This window comes from Hyaena hyaena, unplaced genomic scaffold (assembly GCF_003009895.1).
Source record: "Hyaena hyaena isolate Hyena2069 unplaced genomic scaffold, ASM300989v1 scaffold_160, whole genome shotgun sequence".
NCBI classification, from domain to species: Eukaryota; Metazoa; Chordata; class Mammalia; order Carnivora; family Hyaenidae; genus Hyaena; species Hyaena hyaena.
This window is the reverse complement of record NW_024080793.1, coordinates 2850954-2875346: the sequence shown is the minus strand read 5'-3', so window position 1 is coordinate 2875346 and position 24393 is coordinate 2850954. Positions and strand designations below refer to the sequence as shown.

Here is a 24393-nt window from a genome sequence, read left to right as displayed (position 1 = left end):
CCCCCCTTCTTCTCCCCCATCGTCCTCAGTTAAGTTCCCCCTAATCCTCCCATATGTGCAAACATATGATATTTGTCCTTCTCTGCCTGACTTATTTCGCTAAGCATAACACTCCCAGGGTCCATCCATGTTGCTACACATGGCCAGATTTCATTGTTTCTCATTGCCATGTAGGATTCCATGGTATAGATAAACCATATCTTCTTGATCCATTCGTCCGTTGATGGACACTTAGGCTCTTTCCATGTTTTAACTATTGTTGAGAGTGCTGCTGTGAACATTGGGGTACATGCACTCCAATGCATCAGCATTTCTGTATCATTATAGGTGTACTCTTAATCACCCTTCACGTATTTCACCATAACCCCACCAACCTTCCCTCTGGTAACCATCAGTTTGTTCTTGCTAGTTAAGAGTCTGCTTTTTGGTTTGTCTCTTTTTTCTTTACTTATTTTTGTTCCATATATTCCATGTGAGTAAAATCGTGGTATGTATTTGTCTTTTTGACTGACTTATTTCACTTAGCATTATACTGTCTGGATCTTTCCATGTCATTGCAAATGGCAAGATTTCATTCTTTTTTATGGCTGAGTAATATTCTTTAGTGTGTGTGTGTGTGTGTATCCTGGGTTTTTTTTTTTAATGTTTATTTTTAAGAAAGAGAGTGTGAGCTGAGTAGGGGCAGAGAGAGGGAATTGGAAGAATTGGAAGCAGGCTCCAGGCTCTGAGCTATCAGCACAGAGCCCGACGCAGGGCTCGAACTCACGAATTGTGAGATCATGACCCAAGCCAAAGTCGGACGCTTAACCGACTGAACCACCCAGGCACCCATATATCCGTTCTTCTTAATCCATTCTTTTATCAATGGACACTTGAGTTGCTTCCATAATTTGGCTTTTGTAAATAATACTACGCTAAATACAGGGGTGCATATAGCTTTTCAAATTAGTGTTTTCGTATTCTTTGGTTAAATAGCCAGTAGTGTGATTGGTGGATTGGAGAGCAGTTTTAGTTTTAATTTTTTGAGGAACCTCCATACTGTTTTCCAGGGTGGCTGCACCAGTTTGCATTCCCACCAACAATGCATGAGCATTCCTTTTTCTTCCCCATGCTCCCCAACACTTGTTGTTTCTTGTATTTTTTATTTTAGCCATTCTGATAGGTGTGAGGTGATATCTCATTGTAGTTTTAATTTGTAATTCTCTGATGATGAGTGATGTTGAGCATCTTTTCATGTGTCTGTTGGTCATCTTTATGTCTTCTTTGGAAAATACACAGTGACAAAGTATTTCTTATTCTGTTGGGTGCTGAGATACTGAAAGCCACATCTGTGTCCAGTGCAGTGGCTTCCTATACTCTAGGTTTGTTTTTTGTGTAATTATTGCTTTTTTTTACTCCTCTATTATGCTTTTTATTCTCATATTAATTTTGGTTTGTCATATCTGTACTTTTTTCTATAAACTAACATCATATTCTTAGACTGTAATCAATGTGAAGAAAGCCTTTGATTGAAACGTGAACATTCTAGTTGGGCCCCATGGTGTAATGGTCAGCACTCCGGATGCTGAAACGTGACCATTCTATTTAGGATGTTTAACCTTTTATTTAAGTGGAAAAGTAAAAAACATTCAAATTTTAATGATTATAATGTTTTAAGTCCCACCTTCAAAAATCACTAAGTTTTCTACTTATTCATTATTAATACTTTAATTTAAATAGAGAACATTACAATTATAGCTGATAAGAATTACTGTTATGTATTCTATTAGCATTTTGTAAACTTCCCTTTTTTTTGAAAAACAGATCATTACTTCTTGCTGATCTTGACAAAGAAGAAAAGGAAAAAGATTGGTATTATGCTCAACTTCAGAACCTCACCAAAAGAATAGATAGTCTTCCTTTAACTGAAAATGTAAGTAACTTAGCAATATGGCTTATTTTAGACTTTAATAACTTGATCTTTTAAAAATACCTATGTCACTCATTAAAAATTCAGGATAACTGCATTTTTAGTTTTCTGTAAACTGTACTATGTCTTATCTAACTTTAAACTCAAATGTCTAATAGTTAATGAATTTTTGTTTGTAAATGTGATAAAACTTCATTATACTCAAGCAAATATTTGTTTTCAGCCCCTAATTAAGAAAATCTATTAAGTTTGAATCTAAAAGACTCAGGATTCAACTAGGCTGTCTGTTGAATTACCATATACACACTGTAGAATTGTTTATTACCATCTATTTTTTTAACCATATTACATGCTATATAGTTTTCACAATAAAAGTGTCTTTGAAAATAATTTGACTGCTATTCCAGTTATTATAAATGAGAAAAGCTGTTGGCAAGGATCTTAGGACTTTTTACAAGTACTGAAATTTGGTTTGCAAATATAACTATGTGAAAAAGAATTTAATCTTGTCAGCCTTTTTTTCCCCCACCCAAGCTCTTCATTTCAGCTATTTTATTCATGGGATGACACATGTAAGAGCATTTCAGAATGTTCTGGAATGTATTGATCATTTTAAACAAAATTATATTTTAACTATTATCCATAAATATGTTTTATAATATTTAAAAAGAAAAAATAGGTCATTTAAAATATATTGTCCTCTCTTAGCTTACGTTTTTCGTTTTCTAATGACATTTTTGAGAGGATATAATAAATGAAAAGCAAAAGTAGAAAGAACGAATGCAGGGTGCCTGGTGGCTCAGTCAGTTAAGCATCTGACTCCAGCTCAGGTCCTGATTTCATGGTTCATGAGTTTGAGCCCCGCATCAGGCTCTGCTGTCAGTATAGAGCCTACTTTGGATCTTCTGTCCCCATCTCTCTTTGCCCCTCCCCCACTTGCTCACTCTCTCAAAAATAAACAAACATTTTTAAAAAAAGAAAGAAGGAATGCTTTTTTCAAAACATGTACTTAGCCAGGTTTCCCGAGTGCTCATTGTCTGGCAGGAGCTAGAACCAGAAGCTTAAGTGCACAGCCTCTTAGGACAATCACACAAGATTTTAAGAGTAAGAGAAAGGAACTCTTTTCCTGACAGTGTCCTTGACATCTTCCTGGGAGTTAAGGAGACCCAGATAGTGAAAGAATAGTTAATGGAAAGTTCTTGGCTTTAAGGATTAGGAACTCAGGAAGGTTTGGTGGGAGTTTTACTCATAAATAAAAAATACCTAAACATACTGCTCTCCATTCACTCTGGTAATTAGAATATATAAAATTTAGAGTCCAGCTGTCTCTAAGTCGTAATCGGTTTAAGAAAGTGCTTAATGTATGTGACAACTTGAGAGTAATTGGTTAATATTTGAAACAAAGATGAGTTGTCAAATAAATTATTCCCATATTTATTAAGTAATCATTTATTTAGAAGTATGTATAAAACACTGTAGACCATTTAACAACATTAACGAATGCAAGCTGTTTATCATAAATTTTTTTTAATTTTTTAACTTTTAAATTTAAATTTAATTTTTAAATTTAACAATTTATATTGGTAAGTAAGTTAAGAACACATTCATTTGGAAATATCAAGATATTAGACATTGCTTTTAAAATGCAGACCTAAACCACATTATTGTAACATACTTTGTCATGTTCACCTTTTTTTTTTTTTTTTACAAGGGGCTTTGGGAAGTGGAGGATAAGTAAGTGGAGTTAGAACTGGCTCATTGGGATTTAGAAATAACATACAGACTATATTATCTGTGTTGCAACCCATAATTTGGGTATGCCTATAGAAATACATTCTCCATAGAGTGTCATTTACATTATTGCAAGGGAAAAGGGTGAGAGTTCCCCTAACTTAAGTGATGAAGTGTTTGGAATCCTTGGACCTACAGAATGCTATTCCGAGTCAGACACATGTCTCACACAGCTTTTTGCTGAGTATATAGAGCATAAAAAATCTATAGCTCTTCCTCATTTCCTTCATGGCCCATTATCATTTTATTTAATCATATTTTAGCTATTACCACTTTTTTTAAGGTTATTTATTTATTTTGAGAGAGAGAAAGCACCAGCAGGAGAAGAGCAGAGAGAATCCCAAGCAGGCTCTGCGCTGTCAGTGCACCGCTTGACATGGGGCTTGATCTCACAAACCATGAGATCATGACCTGAGCTGAAATCAGGAGTCAGACACCTAACCGACTGAGCCACCCAGGCCTGTGTTTATAAGTGTCATTACCTTATCCTTGTCATCCTCTTGTATTTCCAGCAGTTATTTCAGTGCCCTGGAATTTTAATTAGAGGGTTAATTGATTTTTGAATGAGTTAACACCCCCTGTATGAAGAATTTCTTTTTGTTTATTTCAGCTTTGCTTCTTTTTCGGATTTTTACCAAAAAGTTTATGCTGTCTTGCAGTTTGTGATTATCTGTATTATGTGAAAACTTTTCCTTGTCCCTTTTTCTTTATTTTACAGATGTAGAGGTTTTCTTTGTTTAGTTTGCATGTTTATAACAACCCTTAAATTGAAGTATAAACTTAAGGATGATGGATGGTTTCTTGATTTTTCTGTGTTGTGCACATTACTATGCTAGTTTTTAGCAATTCAAGTAGTACCTCTTCAGTGCAGAAGATAATATGGGAACTGAAGATAGACTTACCCTAACTGGACCAGTTATATATTTTAAATGAATCAGTACAGTTTAAGTAAAGCCATTTGTGGCTACAGGGCAATAAAAGTTTTTAACTCAGCGTTTCAATTTAATTTGTGGTTTTAGTTTTCCTTACAAACAGATATGACCAGAAGACAATTGGAATATGAAGCAAGGCAAATCAGAGTTGCAATGGAAGAACAACTAGGTACTTGCCAGGATATGGAGAAAAGAGCACAGGTAACTTATTACTTAAACTATAAAATAGCACAGGCTAGAGGAGAGCTATTAAGAATGTAATGAATTATAGCTCTGTTAACATTGATTAAATTTTATTATTAAAGATATTTATAACTCTACCTTCACTTAGGCGCTGTTTCACAGTAATAATTTATTATGGCTGCTGAGCAACATAACCAATGTTCACATGATTCTGCCTCTACCATATTTCATTTCCCTAATTCTGTTTTGCTGTGCCTTGGAATTGTGAGAGAAAGTGTTAGATGCCGGTCATCTGGTAGCTGATAGCTAACTTCACTTCTCCTTTGAGATTTTTGCTTCTCGTAATCTAAGTGTGTGTAATGACATTTGGAATATTTTCACTGCTCTTTAAGTTGTACACAAAAAAGAAAGTCCTCATTTAAGGAGAGTAGGAAGGAAATATAGAAAGAACACAGAGAGAGGTGAAATGAGTTAGATGGAGAACATTCCCATATTTCTACCTTAACTGATGCCAAGAAAAAAATATTAAATAGCTTTGCTATTTGTTAAGTATTTTCATACATTATTGAATTTAGCCCTTTGTATTTACACAAGTATATTACTCGCTAATGTTTTTAAGCCCTGACAAGGCTTTACTGTTTGCCTTGTCTGTTTCAAAGCAAGTCTGGGCATTAAGAAAAAAAAAAAAAAAAAAGGAAAACTTTTATAACAAACAGGGAGGAAAACATTATTTGAAAGATTTTATTTAAGGAAATTGTCAATAAAAGGGAGAACCTACTTTATTATGGTAGGTAATACATTTTTTTATTCCAGAAAGTTTATTTCATAGTTTTAAAATCACTAATACAAGACATTTAGCATCCCCAAAGTATAGTTTTTATCTTTTATATGGTAGTTTCCTAAACACAGTGTATATTCACATCATGCTAGAGTATGCTGGTAGACTAAGGAGATACCTAAACCCCACTACCATGATTTATTTTGTAGTACATAACTGTTAGTTTCACAGTGAGGCTAGAACCTCAACTAATGTATCTATACTAGTTATGTTATGATACATATTATATATATAAATTTTGTTAATTTCCTCTCACTACCCCCCCATCCATTCAAATTAATGTCTTAAATGCCAAAAGTAAAACTTTAAAAATAAACCTTCCAGTAGAAAATATATATGTATATATTTCTAATACTGGAGTAAGAAAGGATTTCTTAAGCAAGATATAAAATACTATTTGTAAAAGAGAAGATTGATAAATTTCACTATATTCGAATTCAGAATTTATTGGGTACCTTAAAAATACATAAATTTTGGGTTTGCAAGTACATGGATGAAACTAGAGGGTATTATGCTAAACAAAATAAGTCAGAAAAAGACAAATACCATATGAGAGATGTATTAATATCCTCTTGATATCAATCTTTTACAGATAATATGTATCACAACTCCTTCCTGCAAAATCCGTTACCTCTTTTAGGTTTGTGATAACAAAAATTAGTTTTTATTATACAACTTAATTAATTCTATATTGCCATATTTGTGCTTTCAATGAAGTATTTATACATCTTTTCCTATCCTGGAGTCGTAAAGTTACTTCATATTATTTCTGATAATTTTAATGTTTTATTTTTGCAATTAGGTCTTTAATTCATCTCCAGTGTATAATCATGTGTGTTTTGGAGGTAGGGATCTAATTTTACATAAATACAAGTATATATGATTTCACATATATGTGTATGTAATTATTTAAAATATAACTTACATATTAAATAATATATTGACTTTTATTAATATTATATGGTCAGTTATATATAATAACATATATACACAGAGATACATATACATACATGCATATTTATGTTTTTAACAAAATTACCTATTATCTTTATCTGATATTCCGCTGTTTCCCTATTGATTACTAATGCCTTCTCTGGCATATGGTAAGTGTGTATTTTCTGGATATTTCTAGATTCTGTTCCACTAATGTATTGTACTTTTTTCTGTGCCTGCAAAGAATCTTGGTACCTGGTAGAGTGAGTTGTCCTATTTTTATAAAGAGGTGTTTATATTCTGTCTCATTAGTCTTACATCTGACATTTCGCATCAGCTTGTCTAATTCAAAGAAAAAATGCCTAGTGCCTTTTTTATTAGAGTCACATTGAATTTATGAATTAATTTGAGGAGAATTCATATCTTTACAATACAACGATTGGTTCTTGGTTGAAAGGGTGGACTCTGGAGCCAAATCTTCTGGGTTCTAATCCCAGACCTGCTACATACCTGCACTGATTTGGGGTAAATTCTCTGCCTTGGTTTTCTCAATGGTAAAATACAATGCTAAACAGAAATGTGAGAATTAAATGAGTTAATACATGTAAAAGCACTTAGAATCTGGCACATACTAAACACTCAGTTTGTATTTGGTGGTGTTATTAATTTTATATTTCCATTCAGTTAGGTGTTATTTTATGCCTTTCAATAATGTTTTGTAGTATTCGCTATAAAAATGTTATACATTTTTAAAATTTATTCTTAGATATTATATAATTTTTGTTACTGTGATGAATGGGATTTACTTTAATAATCCAGCAACCTTCTTGAACTCTTTCATTAAATAGTCTCAGTAGTTTAAGACTTTCTTCTATTTTTCTTGCATTTTCCATATAAACTGTCAACATTGTTTGCAAAATAATGATAATCTTGTGTGCACTTTTCATTTTTTTTTTCTCTATATTGCATAAAAACTCTAATGCACCTTTGAATAAGAAGCAGTGGTACTGGTCTCTGTCTTACCGTGACTTTAAGTTTTCTTTTAACATTTTTATTCATTTTTGAGAGACAGAGACAGAGCGCGTGCCAGGGAGTGACAGACAGAGAGGGAGACACAGAATCTGAAGCAGGCTCCAGGCTCTGAGCTGTCAGCACAGAGCCTGACACGGGACTCGAACCCACGAACTATGAAATCATGACCTGAGCTGAAGTCAGACGCTTAACCCACTGAGCCCAGGTGCCCCTGTCTTACTATGACTTTAAAGGGACTCCTAAAATTTCACTGTTAAGTGTGTTGTTTACTCAAAAGTTTTTGATAGATACCCTTTCTCAAGTTAAGGAATTTATCTTCTATTTCTCATTTGTTGAGAGTTATCCTGAATCTGTTTTGAACTCTGTTACTATTACAGTTTTTTAAAATCAGTTTTTCAAAAGTCATACTAACTACATACCCCTGAATTGTTAAATACTTGTGGTTAAGCATATTTTCATAAACATTCAAGGTTATCATATAAAAAAGGAAAGAAATACAACTGGCTTCTCCCATTTTCACGTTCAGAAACAGAAGCACAGGGGTTGTATTATTAGAAATCCTCTACCTCATGAGGCGCCTGGATGGCTCAGTTAGTTAAGAATATGACTCTGGATTTCAGCTCAGGTCATGATCTCACAGTTTGTAAGTTTGAACCCCACATTGGGCTCTGCACTGATAACACAGAGCCTGCTTGGGATTATCTCTCTCTCCCTCTCTCATTCTGCCTGTCCCCTGTTCCTGCTGTCTCTTTCTGCTTCAAAATAAATAAATAAACTTAAAAAAGAAAGAAAGAAAATCCTCTACCTCGGTGGATATCAAGACATAGACTGACTTTAAGATTTACTGACATATTGACAATACAGAAATCAAGAGGATTATTAGTTACAGTTTCCTACTATCATCTAAATATTAAAATTTTTAATTTAAGATTTCACTGATGGACCCCCACCCCCACCCCTGGGATGTGCATCTATGGAGCCCCTCAGGCAACTTCACTCCTGGCACTGCAGGGCCCCTCCAACATAGGACTGGTGGTGTGAAAAGTTTGCTGGCACTGCCCCCCAACTTTGTGTTTAGGAGATCTGCCCTCTCTATTACTCTCTTGGCCAGAGCCCATGCAAGGCAGTGCCACTGGCCTGGCAGTATACAGGCAGCTCCTACAGTGGCAAGCACCACTCCAAAGTGACTCCTACCCCGGAGAAAGGGAAAGAAGACTACACACACCATTCAAAGGAGACCCCAGAGTGGACTAGAGGCAGCCCAGTGCTCTGACTGCGGGTCCTGCCCACCAACAGAAGCTTCTCAAGATCACACAGGGAAAGCACCCAGTAGTTTGGTACTACTATATCTCTAGCAAACACCTGGTCTGACTCACCCTAAACCGAAGGCATACCCAGACCAGTCCTCTAATACCAAAGGAACCAGACTCTGCCCACAGCAAGGCAAAGACAGCCATTGCACATGACTGGACTGGAGGAAAAAGCATCTCAGCCACAACAGTAGAGCACATACATCACACATAGGAGACACCCTTGAAGCACCAGGTTCTTGTGAACCAGGGACACTGCACAGCAGGGCACTACAGGACCTCTTCTTCATAAGGCCACTACTTGCAAATGCAGAAGATGTAGCTGTCTTTCCTAACATACAGAAGCAGACATAGTAAGACAAAATGAGACAGAGGAATATGTCCAAAATGAAACAAAAGGACAAAGTCACAACAAGAGACCTAAATAAAACAGAGATACATAATGTGCCTGAGAATTCAAAAAAAGATCACTAATATACTCACGAGACTTGAGAAAAGAGTAGGGAATATCAGTGAAATGCTTAATAAAATAAGAAAGAACCCAACCAGAGATTAACACAATAAATGAAATTAAAAATACACTATAAGGAATAAGTGGTAGAAGCACAAGAACAAATAAGTGATCTGGAGGACAGAGTAATGGCAAGTGATCAAGCTGAGCACATGAGAGAAAAAATATTACGCAAAATGAGAATAGGCTTAGGGAACTCAGCAACATCATCAAGAATAAAAACATTCTCATTATAGGGGTCCCAGAAGGAGAAAAGAAGGCAAAAACATTTATTTGAAGACATAATAGCTGAAAACTTCCTGAATCTGGGGAAGGAAACAGAAATCCAAATCCAGGAGGCACAGAGATCCCCCAAGAAAATCAGCCCAAGGAGGTCCATACCAAGACATATAGTAATTAAGATGGCAGAGGGTAGTGATAAAGAGGGGCACCTGGTTGGCTCAGTGGTTAAGCAGCCAACTCTTGATTTTCGCTCACGTCAGGATATCGAGCCCTGAATTGGGCTCTCCTCTGAGTGTGGAGCCTGTTTGGGATTCTTTCTCTCCTTCTCTCTCTGCCCCCCCACCTTCAAATATGTAAATTTTTAAACAAAGTGATAAAGAGGAAATTTTAAAAGCAGCAAGAGAAAAGAAAGCAGTAACATATAAGGGAAACGGTATAAGGCTATCAGCTGATTTTTTTACCACAAACATTGCTGGGCAGAAGGGAGTAGCATGATATATTTAAACTGCAGCCAAGAATACTCTATCCAGCAAGGCTGTCATTCAGAATAGGAGAAATAGTTTCCCAGACAAACAAAAATTAAAGGAATTCATGACCACTAACCCAGCTCTACAAGAAAAGTTAAAGGGGACTCTTCAAATGAAAAGGAAAGACCATAGGAAGAGTAAGAAAAGTAGGAAGCACAGAAGCAGTAAAAACTAAGTATATCTATACAAATCAGGGACTCAGTAAATGAAAGGATGTAAAAGTATGATACCATCTACCTAAAATGCGGAGAGGAGAGGAGTAGAGAATGGGCTGAAAGGGCATTAAGGAATTTACTCTTGAAATCATTGTTGCACTATATGCTAACTAACTTGGATGTAAATTTTTAAAACTTAATAAAAAATTAAAAAAAAGAATGGGTTCAAACTTAAGTGACTATCATCCTAATATAGACTGCTATATACAGAAGATATATACAAACTGAATGGTAACTACAAATCAAAAACAAGTAATAGATATGCAAGAAATAGAGAGGAATCCAAGTATATCACTAAAGAAAGCCAACTAATCTTGAGGAAAGAGAGCAAGAGAAGAAAGGAATGGAGAACAACTATAAAAACAGTCATAAAAGAAATAACAAAATGGCAGTAAACATATACTATCAATAATTACTTTGAATGTAAATGGACTAACCACTCCAATCAAAAGACGTAAGGTCATAGAATGAATTAAAAAACAAGACTCCTCTATATGCTGCCTACATGAGACTCATTTGAGACCCAGAGACACATGCACATTGAAAGTGAAAGTATGGAGAAGTATTTATCATGCAGATGGGTGTGAATAGAAAGCCAAGGTAGCAATATTTGTATCTGACAAAATAGACTTTAAAACAAAGACTAACAGGAGACAGAGAAGGACACTATATAATCATTAAGGGGACAATCCAGCAAGGAGATCTAACAGTTGTAAATATTTATGCATCCAAAATGGGAGCATCCAAATATGTAAAGCAGTTAGTAAAAAACATAAGGAAATAATAGAGAGTAGTATAATAATAACAGGGGACTTTAACACCCCACTTATATCAATGCACGATCATCCAAACAGAAAATAAAAAAAGAAACAGTGGCTTTGAATGACACACTGGACAAGGTGGATTTAACAGATACATGTAGAATATTCAATCCTGAAACAGCAAAATACACATTCTTTTCAAGAGCACATGGAACATTTTCCAGTATAGATCACATATTAGGCTACAAAACAAGTCTCAGCAGGGGCACCTGGGTGGCTCAGTCAGTTAAGCGTCCGACTTGGGCTCAGGTCATGATCTCATGGTTCGTGGGTTTGGGCCCCGTGTCGGGCTCTGTGCTGACTGCCAGCTCAGAGCCTGGAGCCTGTTTCAGATTCTGTATCTCCCCCTCTCTCTGACCCTCCCCTGCTCACGCTGTCTCTCTTTCAGAAATAAATAAAACATTTAAAGAAATTTTTTTAAAAACAAGTTTCAGCAAATTCAAAAAGATCAAAATCAATCCATGCATCTTTTGTAGACGACAGTGCTATGAAATAAGAAATGAATCACAAGAAAAAAATCTGGAAAGACAACAGATACATGGAACCTAAATAACATGCTACTAAGTAATGAATGAAATCAACCAAAATGTCGAAGAGGAAATCAGAAAATACATGGAGACAAATGAAAATGAAAACACAGTGGTCTAAAATCTTTGGGTTCTATTCTAAAAGGGAACCTTATAGCAATACAGGCCTACTTCAGGAAGGGCAACAAATCTCAAACAAGCTAACATTATACCTAAAGGAGCTCAAAACAACAACAAAACCCAGAACCAGAAGGAAAGAAATAGTAAAGATTAGAGCAGAAATAAATGAAGTAGAAGCTAAAATAAGAATAGTTCAACAAAAGCAGAAGCTGGTTCTTTGAAAAGGTCAACAAAATTGATAAGCCTTTAGCCAGACTCATTCCCCCAAAAAAGGTGGGCGGGAGGCTCAAAATCAGAAATGAAAGAGGAGAAATAACAACTGACACCAGAAATACAAAGGATTATAAGGGAATATTTTGAAAAATTATATGCCAACAAATTGGACAGCTCAGAAGACATGGATGAATTCCTAGAAACCTATAGCTTTCCAAAATTGAATAGGAAGAAATAGAAAATTGGAACAGACCAATTACCAGAAACAAAATAAAAAAGATTGCCAGTAAACAGAAGCCCAGACCAGATGCCTTCACAGCATAATTCTACCAAGTGTTTAAAGAAGAGTTAACACCTGTTCTTCTCAAACTATTCCAAAAAATAGAAAAGGAAGAAAACTTCTAAATTCATTCTACAAGACATGCATTACCCTGATACAAAAAACAGATAAAGACACTAGAAAAAAGAATTAGAGTCCAATAACTCTGATGAACATAGATGCAGAATTCCTTATGTAACATTACCAAACCAGATCCAACAATACATTTAAAAAAAAAAAAAAATCATTCACCACCAAGTGAATTTATCTCCAGGATGCAAGGATGGCTCAATATTCTCAAATCAATCAACATGATACATTACATCAATAAGAGAAAGAATTAAAGACCTATGACCATTTCAATAGAGACAGAAAAAGCATTTGACATAATACAACATCCATTCATGACAAAAAACCCTACACAAAGTAGATTTACAGGAAACATACTTCAACATAACACAGACCATATATGAAAAACCCAGAGCTAACATCATCCTCAATGGGGAAAACTAATAAGAGCTTTTCCCCTAAGTCAAGAACAAGATATGGATGTCCACTCTCACTTGTATTCGGCATAATACTAGAAGTTCTAGCCATAGCAGTCAGACAAGAAAAAGGAATAAAAGGCATCCAGATTGGTAAGGAAGAAGTAAAAGTTTCACTATTTGCAGATGACATGATAACTATATAGAAAACCCTAAAGCCTCTGCCAAAAAAAAAAAAAAAAAATTACTAGAATTGTTAAAGGAATGCAGTAAGGTCCCAGGATACAAAATCACTGTATAGAAATCGGTAGCATTTTTTACACACTAATAATAAACAACAGAAAGAGAAATTAAGAAAACAATCCCATTTATAATTGCACCAAAAATAATAAAATATTCAGGAATAAACTTAACCATGGAGGTGAAAGACCTGTACTCTGAAAACTATAAAACACTGATGAAAAAAATTAAAGGTGTCACAAGGAAATAGAAAGACATTCCATGCTCATGGATTGGAAGAACAAATGTTATTAAAATATCCATACCACCCAAAGCAATCTACTGATTTAATACACTTCCTGTCCAAATAACAACAGCATTTTTCACAGAACCAGAACACATAATCCTAAAATTTGTGGAATACCACAAAAGAATGCAAATAGCCAAAGCAATCTTGAAAAAGCGTAGCAAAGCTGGAGACATCACAATTTGGACTTCAAGTTATATTACAAAGCTGTAGTAACCAAAGTAGTATGGTACTGGCACAAAAATAGCTACATAGATCAATGGAACAGAATAGAAAAGCTAGAAATGAATCCACAATTTTATGGTAAATTAATCTTCAACAAAGCAGGAAAGAATATGCAACGGGCAAAAGACAATCTTTTCAACAAATCGTGTTGGGAAAACGAGACAGCAATATGCGAAAGAATGAAATGGGATCACTTTCTTAAACCATCCACAAAAATAAAATCAAAATGGATGAAAGACCTAAATGTGAGACCTTTTTTTTTTTTAATGTTTTTTATTTATTTATGAGAGAGAAAGAGACAGAGTGAGCAGGGGAGGGTCAGAGAGAGAGGGAGGTACAGAATCCGAAACAGGTTCCAGGCTCTGAGCTAGCTGTCAGCACAGAGCCGACACGGGGCTCAAACCCACGAACCGTGAGATCATGACTTGAGCCCAAGTCGGACGCTTAACTGACTCAGCCACCCAGGCGCCCCAACGTGAGACCTTTCAAACCATAAAAATCCTAGAAGAGAACACAGGCAGTAATTTCTCTGCCATCAACCATAGCAGCTTTTTTCTAGATAGGTCCCCTGAGGCATGGGGAGCAATAGCAAAAATAAACTTAGGACTACATCAAAATAAAAAGCTTCTTCACAGTGAAGGAATCAACAAAACTAAGACAACCGACAAGTGAGTAAAGGGGAAAATATTATTTGCAAATGACATATCTGATAAAGGGTTAGTATCCAAATACAGAAACTTATACAACTCAATACCCAAAAACCAAACAATAAGTTCAATGAAAACATGAGCAGAAGGGGCACCTGAATGGCTCGGTCGATTAAGTGTCCAACTCTTGACTGTTGGTGAGGATATGCAGAAAAAGGAGTACTCATGCACTGTTGTTAGGAATGTAAACTGGTACAGCCACTGTGGAAGACAGTATGGAGGTTCTTCAAAAAGTTAAAAATAGAACTACCATATAATCCAGTAAGTGCACTACTGAGTATTTACCCAAAGAATACAAAAACACTAATTCAAACGGATCTCTGCACCCCTGGGTTTATTGCAGCATTATTTATAATAGCCAAATTATGGAAACAACCCAAGTGTCCATTGACTGATGAATGGATAAGGAAGAGTGATAGATATATGCAATGGAATATTATTCAGCCATAAAAAGGAATGAAATCTTGCCATTTGTAACAACATGGATGAAGCTAGAATATAATGCTAAGTAATAGAAGTCCGAGAAAGACAAATACCATATGATTTCATTCATATGTGGGATTTAAGAAACATAACAAATTAACATAGTGGGGGGCGGGAATACAGAAGTAAACCAAGAAACAGACTCTTAACTGTAGAGAACAAACTGATGGTTACCAGAGGGGAGGCAGGAAGGGAGACAGGTGAAATAGGTGACAGGGATTAAGGAGTACACTTATCATGATGAGCCCTGAGCAGTATGTAGAACTGTTGAATCACTGTACTGCACACCAGAAATTAATGTAGCACTGTATGTTTACTGGGACTAAAATTAAAAACTTAATGAAATTTTTTGACAAAAACTGAGGACTGATGGATGTGAGGGGGAGGGGGGATGGGCATGGAGGAGGACCCTTGTGGGGATGAGCACTGAGTGTTATGTGGAAACTAATTTGACAATAAACTATTTGTAAAAAAAATAAATAAAAAATAAAAAAAACTTAATGAAATTTTTAAAATATATTTTAATTGGTGAAAGGGAGCTTGTTACATAAGGGAAAACCAGCATTCCTTTTTTTTTTAATGTTTTTTTTTATTTTTGAGAGAGAGAGAGACAGTGTGAGCAGGGAAGAGTCAGAGAGAGAGGGAGACATAGAATCCGAAGACAGGCCCCAGGCTCTGAGCTAGCTGTCAGCACAGAGCGCGACGTGGGGCTTGAACCCACGAATCACGAGATCATGACCTGAGCCGAAGTCAGACATTCAACTGACTGAGCCTCCCAGGCGCCCCGGAAAACCAGTATTCTGAAGCTAATTGTGTATAGTTTTGTTGTTTCCTGTACACCCAGAAAGTGTATATCATATGGTTGTAGAGATAATCACTCATCTCTGCAGTATGTTTAGAAAGCTACTGAAAGTATAGGCATTTTTCCTTCCTTCACCATGTTTTCATGATGTAAATTAAATAAGGAAAGATTTGTTAGAGAAATTTATTTACCTTAAGTTTACTGTTTTCACAATTACCATAGAGCATCAGCATGCTTGTGGTGTTTTGAGGGAAAGGGGAGAGGGAGGGAAGGAAGATTTGATTTTGGGAGGGTTTTTTGTTTTGTTTTAGTGAGCTCAGTTTTGAGTTTTTCTGTGGTTGTTTATCATAACATTAAATAATAGCAGCAATAAATGTTTTTACTGTGTAATAAAATCATAGGGACTGTATTTAGATAAAACTATATAAGATCATTGAGTAAGTTTCATAGTATAGATACCTAAAGCTATTTCAGTACTTTTATTATTTATCTGTTGGGATATACATGCTCAGCAGGAGTCTTTTATCGATAGAGCACATAATAAATAAAAGTTTAGAAATGACTCTATCTAGCTTCTAACATGTTTTCCCCCATTGAAACAGTTACTCATAATTTTTCATACCTCAGTATTAGGATTTCACCTAGAAAATGATACAACATTGGTAGTTACTGTTTCTTTGTTTTGTTTTGTTTTAATGCACTTCCTTTATCAAGGGTGAGAAACCAAAATAAAACCCTGAACATGTAAAAATCCATGGTGCTAGAAATACAAACTCAATTCATTCAAATTCAAGCTCATCCAGACCCTGGTCACAATACCTAGTGAAATGCATGTGAGCACCAAGTTAGGGAAAGGTGGACAGGAATCATGCCAAGAGAAAGAGTGGGAAAGGGGCTCCCATAGGCCCTCTAGGGATCACCCTCACAGTGATACCTCCACCTTCCCAGTGACAATGAAGACATACTAGGCCCTAACCTTTTGACCCCCAACCCTGCCGTGGCTAGGGCTTTGAACGCCAGTCCCGATTGGTTCTGCCCTCCCTTGCTCCATCCTAACTTCCAGCCTCACTCTTCTACTGCTCCACACTCTTCCCTGTGATTAGTAGCAGGTTGGGATACTCTATGAGCCACAGTTAGGCTGGGGCCAGGAGAGGCAGCATGAAGTTGGGTGAAGAGAGGAGAAGAGCTGTCCAAGGATCCCTCTCTACATGGATCCCAAACTGTACAACCAGCTCCTCTTTTGCGTCCACTCGGATCTGAGAAAGTGCACTGTAGGTGTAAGCAGCTATCCTGGAGACCTGCTGCAAGTCAGAGAGAGAGGATGGGCTCGTTGGCCAGCCTTTGGTGGAACTGGCTGGTGAGAGAGGGCAACATCAATAGCTTCTTGCAGTGGGTCAGGCTGCTGCTCAGTACAGCCAAGTGGGTGCTAGCCAGTACTTGTTTCTGTAACCTATGTGTCTGTTGTCATGAAGGTAATTAAAATCATTTCAGTTTGCGGTGTTTTCAGATATAAGTGACTTGGTTTTTCTCACTTCCACTTGTGTTCATAAAAATTAAAGCAAAATCTAGCTTTTTATAAAAAAAAACATTGTTTCAGTTTCATGTCATTTGATCTATAGTAAATTCTTTGTGTTCATTTAATGGTCTTAGGATAGTGGAAAGCAAAAAGCTTCTAACGTTGTCATCCTAGTGTTGGGAATAAAAATAAAGTTTAGCTGCAGAAGGTTTTTGGGAAAACTGTATCTGAAAGGTACCTCTCTGACTTATAATAGGAATAACTCTGGGAAAGGTTAATCCTGTTTAAACCCTATTATTTTCAAAACCAAATCAGATGTTCTTTCCCTTAACACATATACCATGCTTCCTTTAAATCTCTTACCTTATATGGGCATGTGGATAAATATAAAGATAAAATTTAGGTGTAATTTTCTCTTTGGACTATTTTTTGAGAATAACTTAAATACAAGTTTTTATACAATATGTGTCATGCAATGTGATATATGACTTATTGTGTACAATTTTCCTAAACAAATCTATTGTGTATGAGATGTATTAAAAAATTGAACTGCCCCTATATAACTATTATCAGTGTGTGAATATGTATACATTATCTAACTTTTTATAGAAGAGTGATGTAGCATACCCCTGAGCTGTTAAATGATAGCCATAGTATGACTATTTACACTGATGTTTTTAATAAAATTAGATCTAATTTGGTCACTTGTTTTATTTTAGCGAAGAGTAACCAGAATTCAACAAATAGAGAAGGACATACTTCGTATACGACAGCTTTTACAGTCCCAAGCCACAGAAGCAGAGGTTAGTAAATTGGGTTTTTTTTTTTTTCATTTACAGATATAAATATAGGTAATTATTCTAAGAAAATAAAATATGTATGATTAATGTGGCATCATTGAAATATATACATGTTCTTCTAGAGAATGGTGACACTTCGTAAGTTTTTTTCATGAAATTAAATGAATTATCAAAAACCTTGACTGTGCTGATCTTTTAATAACTCCTGTGCAGTTAAAATTTGTAGAGCCACAGATACATATACCTTACTTCAGCTATCGAATTACATATAATCAGCTAACTTAATTTGGCTATTATCAGCTAGTAAGTAAACTATTACTTGTAAGTAATTCATGATTAAAATTCATCATACAAAATTATTTATGCTTGCTCCACAGTCCTCATTAAAATGACACTAAAAGGATAAAATGAAAAAGGCAGAGACAAGGGAGGTAACATAATAAAATTTGGGGAACTGAAAAGCAGGTAAATAAATGCACTGTTTTAGCACATGGCAGTGAATTAACCCCTAAGTCAACAGTAAGAAGTCATGAAGCAACTCATTTTATACTGTGCTGTTCCAAAACAGGTACCTCTGGATTTGAAGATTAAAAAAAAAAGTGACTAAAATTTTAGTGAGAGGATGATTGAAAATTTGTTAAGAAGCAGGTGGCACCTCCAAAGCCTATCTTCATTCTTAGTAGCTGGGCAACTTCTTTCCAATCCCAGCAAAAGATGAGGGACTTATTCTAGAAAGAATAAAAGAAAAGGTCTTCAGTTAGGGTTAAGCCCAGTATAACTGAAGTTGGGGTATCATGCTAAAAACTGAATTAAGTGAAAATTTACTTACTGCATGCTGTAAGCCTCACTGGATCCAGGCTTATAATACAGACAAGTTGCTAGAAGAAACTTCTCTAAGACATGTGGTTAGCCCAAGGAAATAGACCTAAATGTACTGACACTGGAGGATTCCCCAACAAAACGACCCTGCTGGACCACCCAGGAAAATGGCTGTGGTTGCCAGTCTTCATCCCTTATGTATAGAGCTTCACTTAACCTTTTCATAGGTAGCCCATTCTGAAGTAGGGATGGACTATGCAGAAAGAAGAACACTTTAAAACATAAAACTAACATGAATAATCTCAAATAAATGATAATGCATTCATAGTGCAAAGAAACGATAATACACCAAAGGAACATTGAAAGAATTGAGGAAAGAGTTCTTAGGAATTATAGTTGTGATAGCAGAAATGAAAACTCAGAGTAGAAGATAAATTTCTCAGAAAATAGAATAGAAAGATAGGAGATGGAAAACAGAAAAGATGAGAAAATCATTTTTAGAGGGTTCAATATCCAAATAAAGAGGAGTTCCAGAAAGAGAATGGAGGAGCTAGAGGGAGGAAATGATCACAGAAGTAAATTAAAATATCCCAGAACTGAGGGGCATAGTTTTCCAAATAAAATGGCCTCTCCAGTATCTAACACAAAACAGGAATATAAATGTCTTTAGATATGTAAACAGCAACCCTAGAAGCGAGGAAGTAGAATACTAATTTCTTAAAACTTCTGAAAGAAAATTATTTCCAGCTATGTTCTAATACCTGTTCTCTGACATACTGGGTGTCCTATAATACCGTTCAGTTCTGAAACTAACTACCCAGAGTGTAGACCCCATATTTAAGGGTAAAGTCATTCATTAGACTACCATCACTTCAAACACCAGCTGCAAGTGTCATGCATGCCCCAGCAACCTGTACTTTACTTTGCCCAGCTTGCTGTAAATTCCACCCTAATTGGTTATTCCAGGACAATTCAGTTCTGACAGTAACTACCTGGAGTTAACATAGCATATGCAGGTTAATGGCAGAGTCCTTCACAAGACTGCCCCCCCACTTCAGATGCCAAGCTACCCCTTCTTCTGCCCAACTGCCTACAAACTTGGGGCTTCCCACACCCGCCTAGGTTCAGTAATTCACTGGAATGACTCAGAACTCATTGGACATATTACACATTCAGTACAGTTTTATTATAGAGGATACAGATCAGAAACAGCGAAATGAGACCTATAGGGCAAGGTGTGGGGAAAGTGAGGGATAAAGGATACAGAGCTTCCATGATGGATACTTCATTCTCCCAGCACATCAGTGTGTTCATCAACCAGGAGGCTCCACTGAGCTCCAGTGTCCAGAGTTTTATTGGAGTTTCATTATGTAGACATGCTTGATTAAATAGGTTGTTATATGATTGACCTCAGTTTCCAGCTCCCCTCTTCCTCTTCCCTGGAGACTTGTCTGACCCAAAGTTCCAACCTTCTAGTAACCTGGTTCATTCTTTTCATCTATGCCTGACTCTTAATGTCATAGGAACTTTGGCTTCAGTACATCCAGATTTGAAATATATAGGAACATGTTTGCTAAGTAGGCAGTTTAAGTACAAGTACAATTAAGTCATATTCCTAAAAGCCATTTTAACTTGGCTGTTTTAACCCAATGGAAACCAAATAATATATATGTGTGTGTGTGTGTGTGTGTGTGTGTGTGTATATGATAGAAATAAGTTGTCCATTTTGTAGTGTTGACTCTTAAAGACTAGGAGGGGAGGAAAAGAATGGTATCTCTGCTCCTTTTTCAGTTTCACTGGTATTGTTACATGGTAGTATTCTGGTATGACCTCTTTGGTTTTCCAGTGTTGTTTATCTTTTTTTTCTTGATTAAACTTAATTACTACACTCTATTTTTAAAATCATTTTTAAAGAGACAGGCTTTTTTATTGAGCAATACTACATTTTATATTTTCTCTTTTGACATTTTCTGCTTTGAGGTTCTGCTACTGTTTTCTCGCTTCTTTAGTTACAGTTTTTTTCTTTCAGCTTTCTTATATTCTGATTATTACTGTTTCTCTGCATCTTAGTTGTCTACATCAACTATTCTTTTTAGTTGATTGAATTTTTTATTTGTATGAAATAGCTCTCCTTATTATATTTAATGCTCTTCACCTTAAATTTCATTTTGTTTGATATTAATATTACCACACTAGCTTTGTGTTATCATTTTCCCACTATAACATATTCCCTCCCTGTATTTCCAAAGTTTCTAACTTTCTGGCTTCTGGAAAGCCGTAAAAAATTGTCATTTGTTAATTGCAATCCTTATTTTTCAGCATTGGTGTAAGTTTATTGCAGGTTGGGCACTTGTTCGTGTATTTGTTCAGAATGTTTTACTCATATCATTGGATTTGGAACCAAGTCTCTACCATTGTGATCCAGTCTCATCTTGCTTTCTTTTGTTATGAAATTGATTATGTCAGGCATAGCCTACCATGGTTACATTTTGTCTGCTAGTTCAGCGAATGTAAATTAAAAGATGCCATCTCACATTTAAGAAAGAACCAAAACCTTTTTTTTTTTTAATTTTGCTTTTTGAAGTTTCTTTATTCCATTATCATTGTTTTGCTAATATTGGTAAGTAGGAGAAGCTGGAAAATGGAAAAACCAGGGTTAGGACACTCATAAATTAATTAATACTCACTGTATACGGGAAAGAGAAGACTTCTATAAAATAATTTCTCTACCATGAAGCATATTTTTTATAGCACTGTCTTTGTCCTCCTTGCTGACAACTCTGGTTTCGGGTTTAAATGCTAAACATAATTCAAGTGATGTAATTATTGCACATGATTCAAGTCTCAGAAATTACAAGAATATATGTGAAGCACCACCTTCTTGCATATCTTTTCAGTTGGGTTATTTATTGACAAGCAAATACATTTGGGAAGATCAAAAAGATAGGAGCTATGAGAATTATAGTATGGTTTTAATATTTCTAGATAACCAGTGAGAAATATTACTTAATTTATTAAAATCCTATGCAGAGTACTTTTACAACTTGTTAATAAGGAGACAGCTCAACTTAAAAATGGGCAAAAGATTTGAATAGACATTTCACCAGAAAATATACAGGACTGGCTGATAAGCATATGAAAACACGCTCACCATCATTAGTCATTAGGGAAGTGCAGATCAGACCTAGAGTGATATACCACTTTACATTCATTAGGATGGCTATAATCATAAAGACAGTAATAAACATTGGCAAGGATATTGATAAATACAAGCCATCATACCCTGCTATTGGGAATGTAAAATGGTATAACCACTTGAAAACAGTTTGGCAGTTACTTAAAATATTAAAAATAAAGTCACCATGTGACCCAGCAGTTCCACTTCTAGGTACCCTTACAAGAGAAATGAAAACCTATATCCACACAAAGACTTTAACTTGATGTTTATAGCAGTATTATTCATAATATACCCTAGTAGAAACAGTGCAAATGTATGTCAACTGGTGAATAAATAAACACAATGTGGTATATCCTTACAGTGAAGTACTATTTGGCTATAAAAAGGAGTAAATTCGTGATACATACTATAACATGGATCAGCGTCAAAAACATTTTGCTGAGTAAAACCAGACATGTAAGCCCACATATTTCATTTATAAGAAATGTCTAGAAAAGGCAAATTTATAAAGACAGTAGATAAGCCACAGACCTGAGTGGGAATGAGGATTGACTGTAAGTGAGCACAAGGGATCTTCTTAGGATGATGAGAATGAGGGGAGCCTGGGTGGCTCAGTCCATTGGGCACCCGACTTCGGTTCAGGGCATGATCTCACGGTTCGTGGGTTCAAGCCCTGCGTTGGGCTCTGTGCTGACAGGTCAGAGCCTAGAGCCTGTTTCAGATTCTGTGTCTGTCTCTCTCTCTGACCCTCCCCTGCTCATGCTGTCTCTCTCAGAAATAAATAAAAAACATTAAAAAAAAATTTTTTTTTAAAGAATGATGAGAATGTTCTAAAACTGGATTATGGCAATGCTTGGTAATGAGTATATGTTGTGATATATAAATACCTCAACAATTTTTTTCTTAATTTTTTCAGCCCTAGGGTAGACAGCTTTGGGGAAGTTGTCCAGCAATTCTGCAAATGAGATCTGTAGTTAGATTATCTTTTTTTTTTTTTTTTAATTTGGTTATTTTGGGAGAGAGCAAGCACAAGCAGGGGAGGGGCAGAGAAGGGGGGGAGAGAGAGAGAGAGAAAGAGAAAGAATCTCGGGCAGTCTCCACACTGTCATCATGGAACCTGATGCAGAACTCAAACTCAGGAACTGTGAGACCATAACCTGAGCCTAAAACAAGAGTCAGACGCTTAACCACCTGAGCCACCCAGGCACCCCAAGATCATTCCTTCATAGGAATCAGCAATAGTTTCTTTGGCTTCAGGGTTACCAGTAGCTTTAGACAGCAATTAAGAGTGCTAGCTTCAGCAAAACACATGCTTAAAGTGGACTGTGATAAAGAGCACAGGCAGGCCTGTAACCTAGAATCAGTAAAAGAATAAAGGGAAGTAAATAACAAATGAGGAAAGAAAATAAAGATAGTAAGTGTTCATTAGTAGTTTGGGCCCTGAGGTCAGACTTGTGATTCTTCTCTGGCTCTGCCATTTACTAAGTATGTGACCTAAAGCCAGATATTTATATGTTCCTCACTTTCTTTATCTGTAAAGTGGAGATAATAATAATACCTATGTAACAGAATTGGTATGAGGATTAAATGAATCCATAAGTGCCGAGTGATTAGTGCATAGTAAACATTGGATTTTTTTTTTAACTCTATCATAGACATCATCCTCTCCATCATCAGTAGGGCCTGGTAATCCTTTAGGACTACTGTGTTTCTGTGGATCCCCTTTCTCCTCTTGGAAATGACTGACTTATCTCCCTCCCTCTAGTAATTCCACCTCCTCCTTTCTAGAGAAATCGGAACTACTTGTTCTTCCTATCAGGAAGCATTCCGCCTTCCTTCTTGTGCTTTGGATTTTCAACTCCTGCCTCTTCAGGGACTTCTTACTCTTACTTCTTTTCTCTCACATATTTATCTTCTTCTTCAGTGGTACCTTTGCACTAACGTTTAAACATACTCAAGTCTTGTCTTTCAAAATATAAAATGAACCTTCCTCAATTCTGCCTCTCCCTGCAACTATCTTCCTCCATCTGTCCCCTTCTGTCCCTCATTTTCTTTTCCCAGTTCCCCATTCTAAGCGTGTTTCTAGACTCCAGGTCTGTATTTCTTCCCCACCATTCACTCTTAAAACACATCAGTCTAGTGTCTACTCCCAAATGGATCATCAGTGACTTCTGTATTAATTAAATTGATATTTCAGTCTTCATCTTGACATTTTCTACATTATTGAATACTTCCTATTGCTTGAAATATTCTCTTGGCATCTGTGACAACAGTTTTTTGGTTTTTTTCTCACCTCTTTGGCTTTTATAAGCTCATATTCTTTTATCTGGGCATAAATTGTAGGCATTCCTTAAGTCTTCTCTTTTATTTGTATTAGCTCTCGCTTAGAGCTTCACTCATCTTCTATACACTGTTGGCTCTCAAATTCATTTTTCTTTTTTTTTAAAGA

At 35.9% G+C, this 24393-nt stretch overlaps 1 protein-coding gene across 5 annotated transcripts in view; it reads left to right on the top strand.

Annotated features, from left to right (window-relative positions):
• The window catches only part of APC (APC regulator of WNT signaling pathway), a 145299-nt gene that overhangs the window by 82721 nt on the left and 38185 nt on the right, over positions 1 to 24393 (top strand). For all 5 annotated transcript variants that reach the window (XM_039239720.1, XM_039239722.1, XM_039239724.1 and 2 more), the window contains exons 5-7: positions 1804 to 1912; positions 4720 to 4833; positions 17867 to 17950. In XM_039239720.1, coding sequence (XP_039095651.1) covers positions 1804 to 1912; positions 4720 to 4833; positions 17867 to 17950 — 307 coding nt within the window. The remainder of the gene's footprint in view (positions 1 to 1803; positions 1913 to 4719; positions 4834 to 17866; positions 17951 to 24393) is intronic.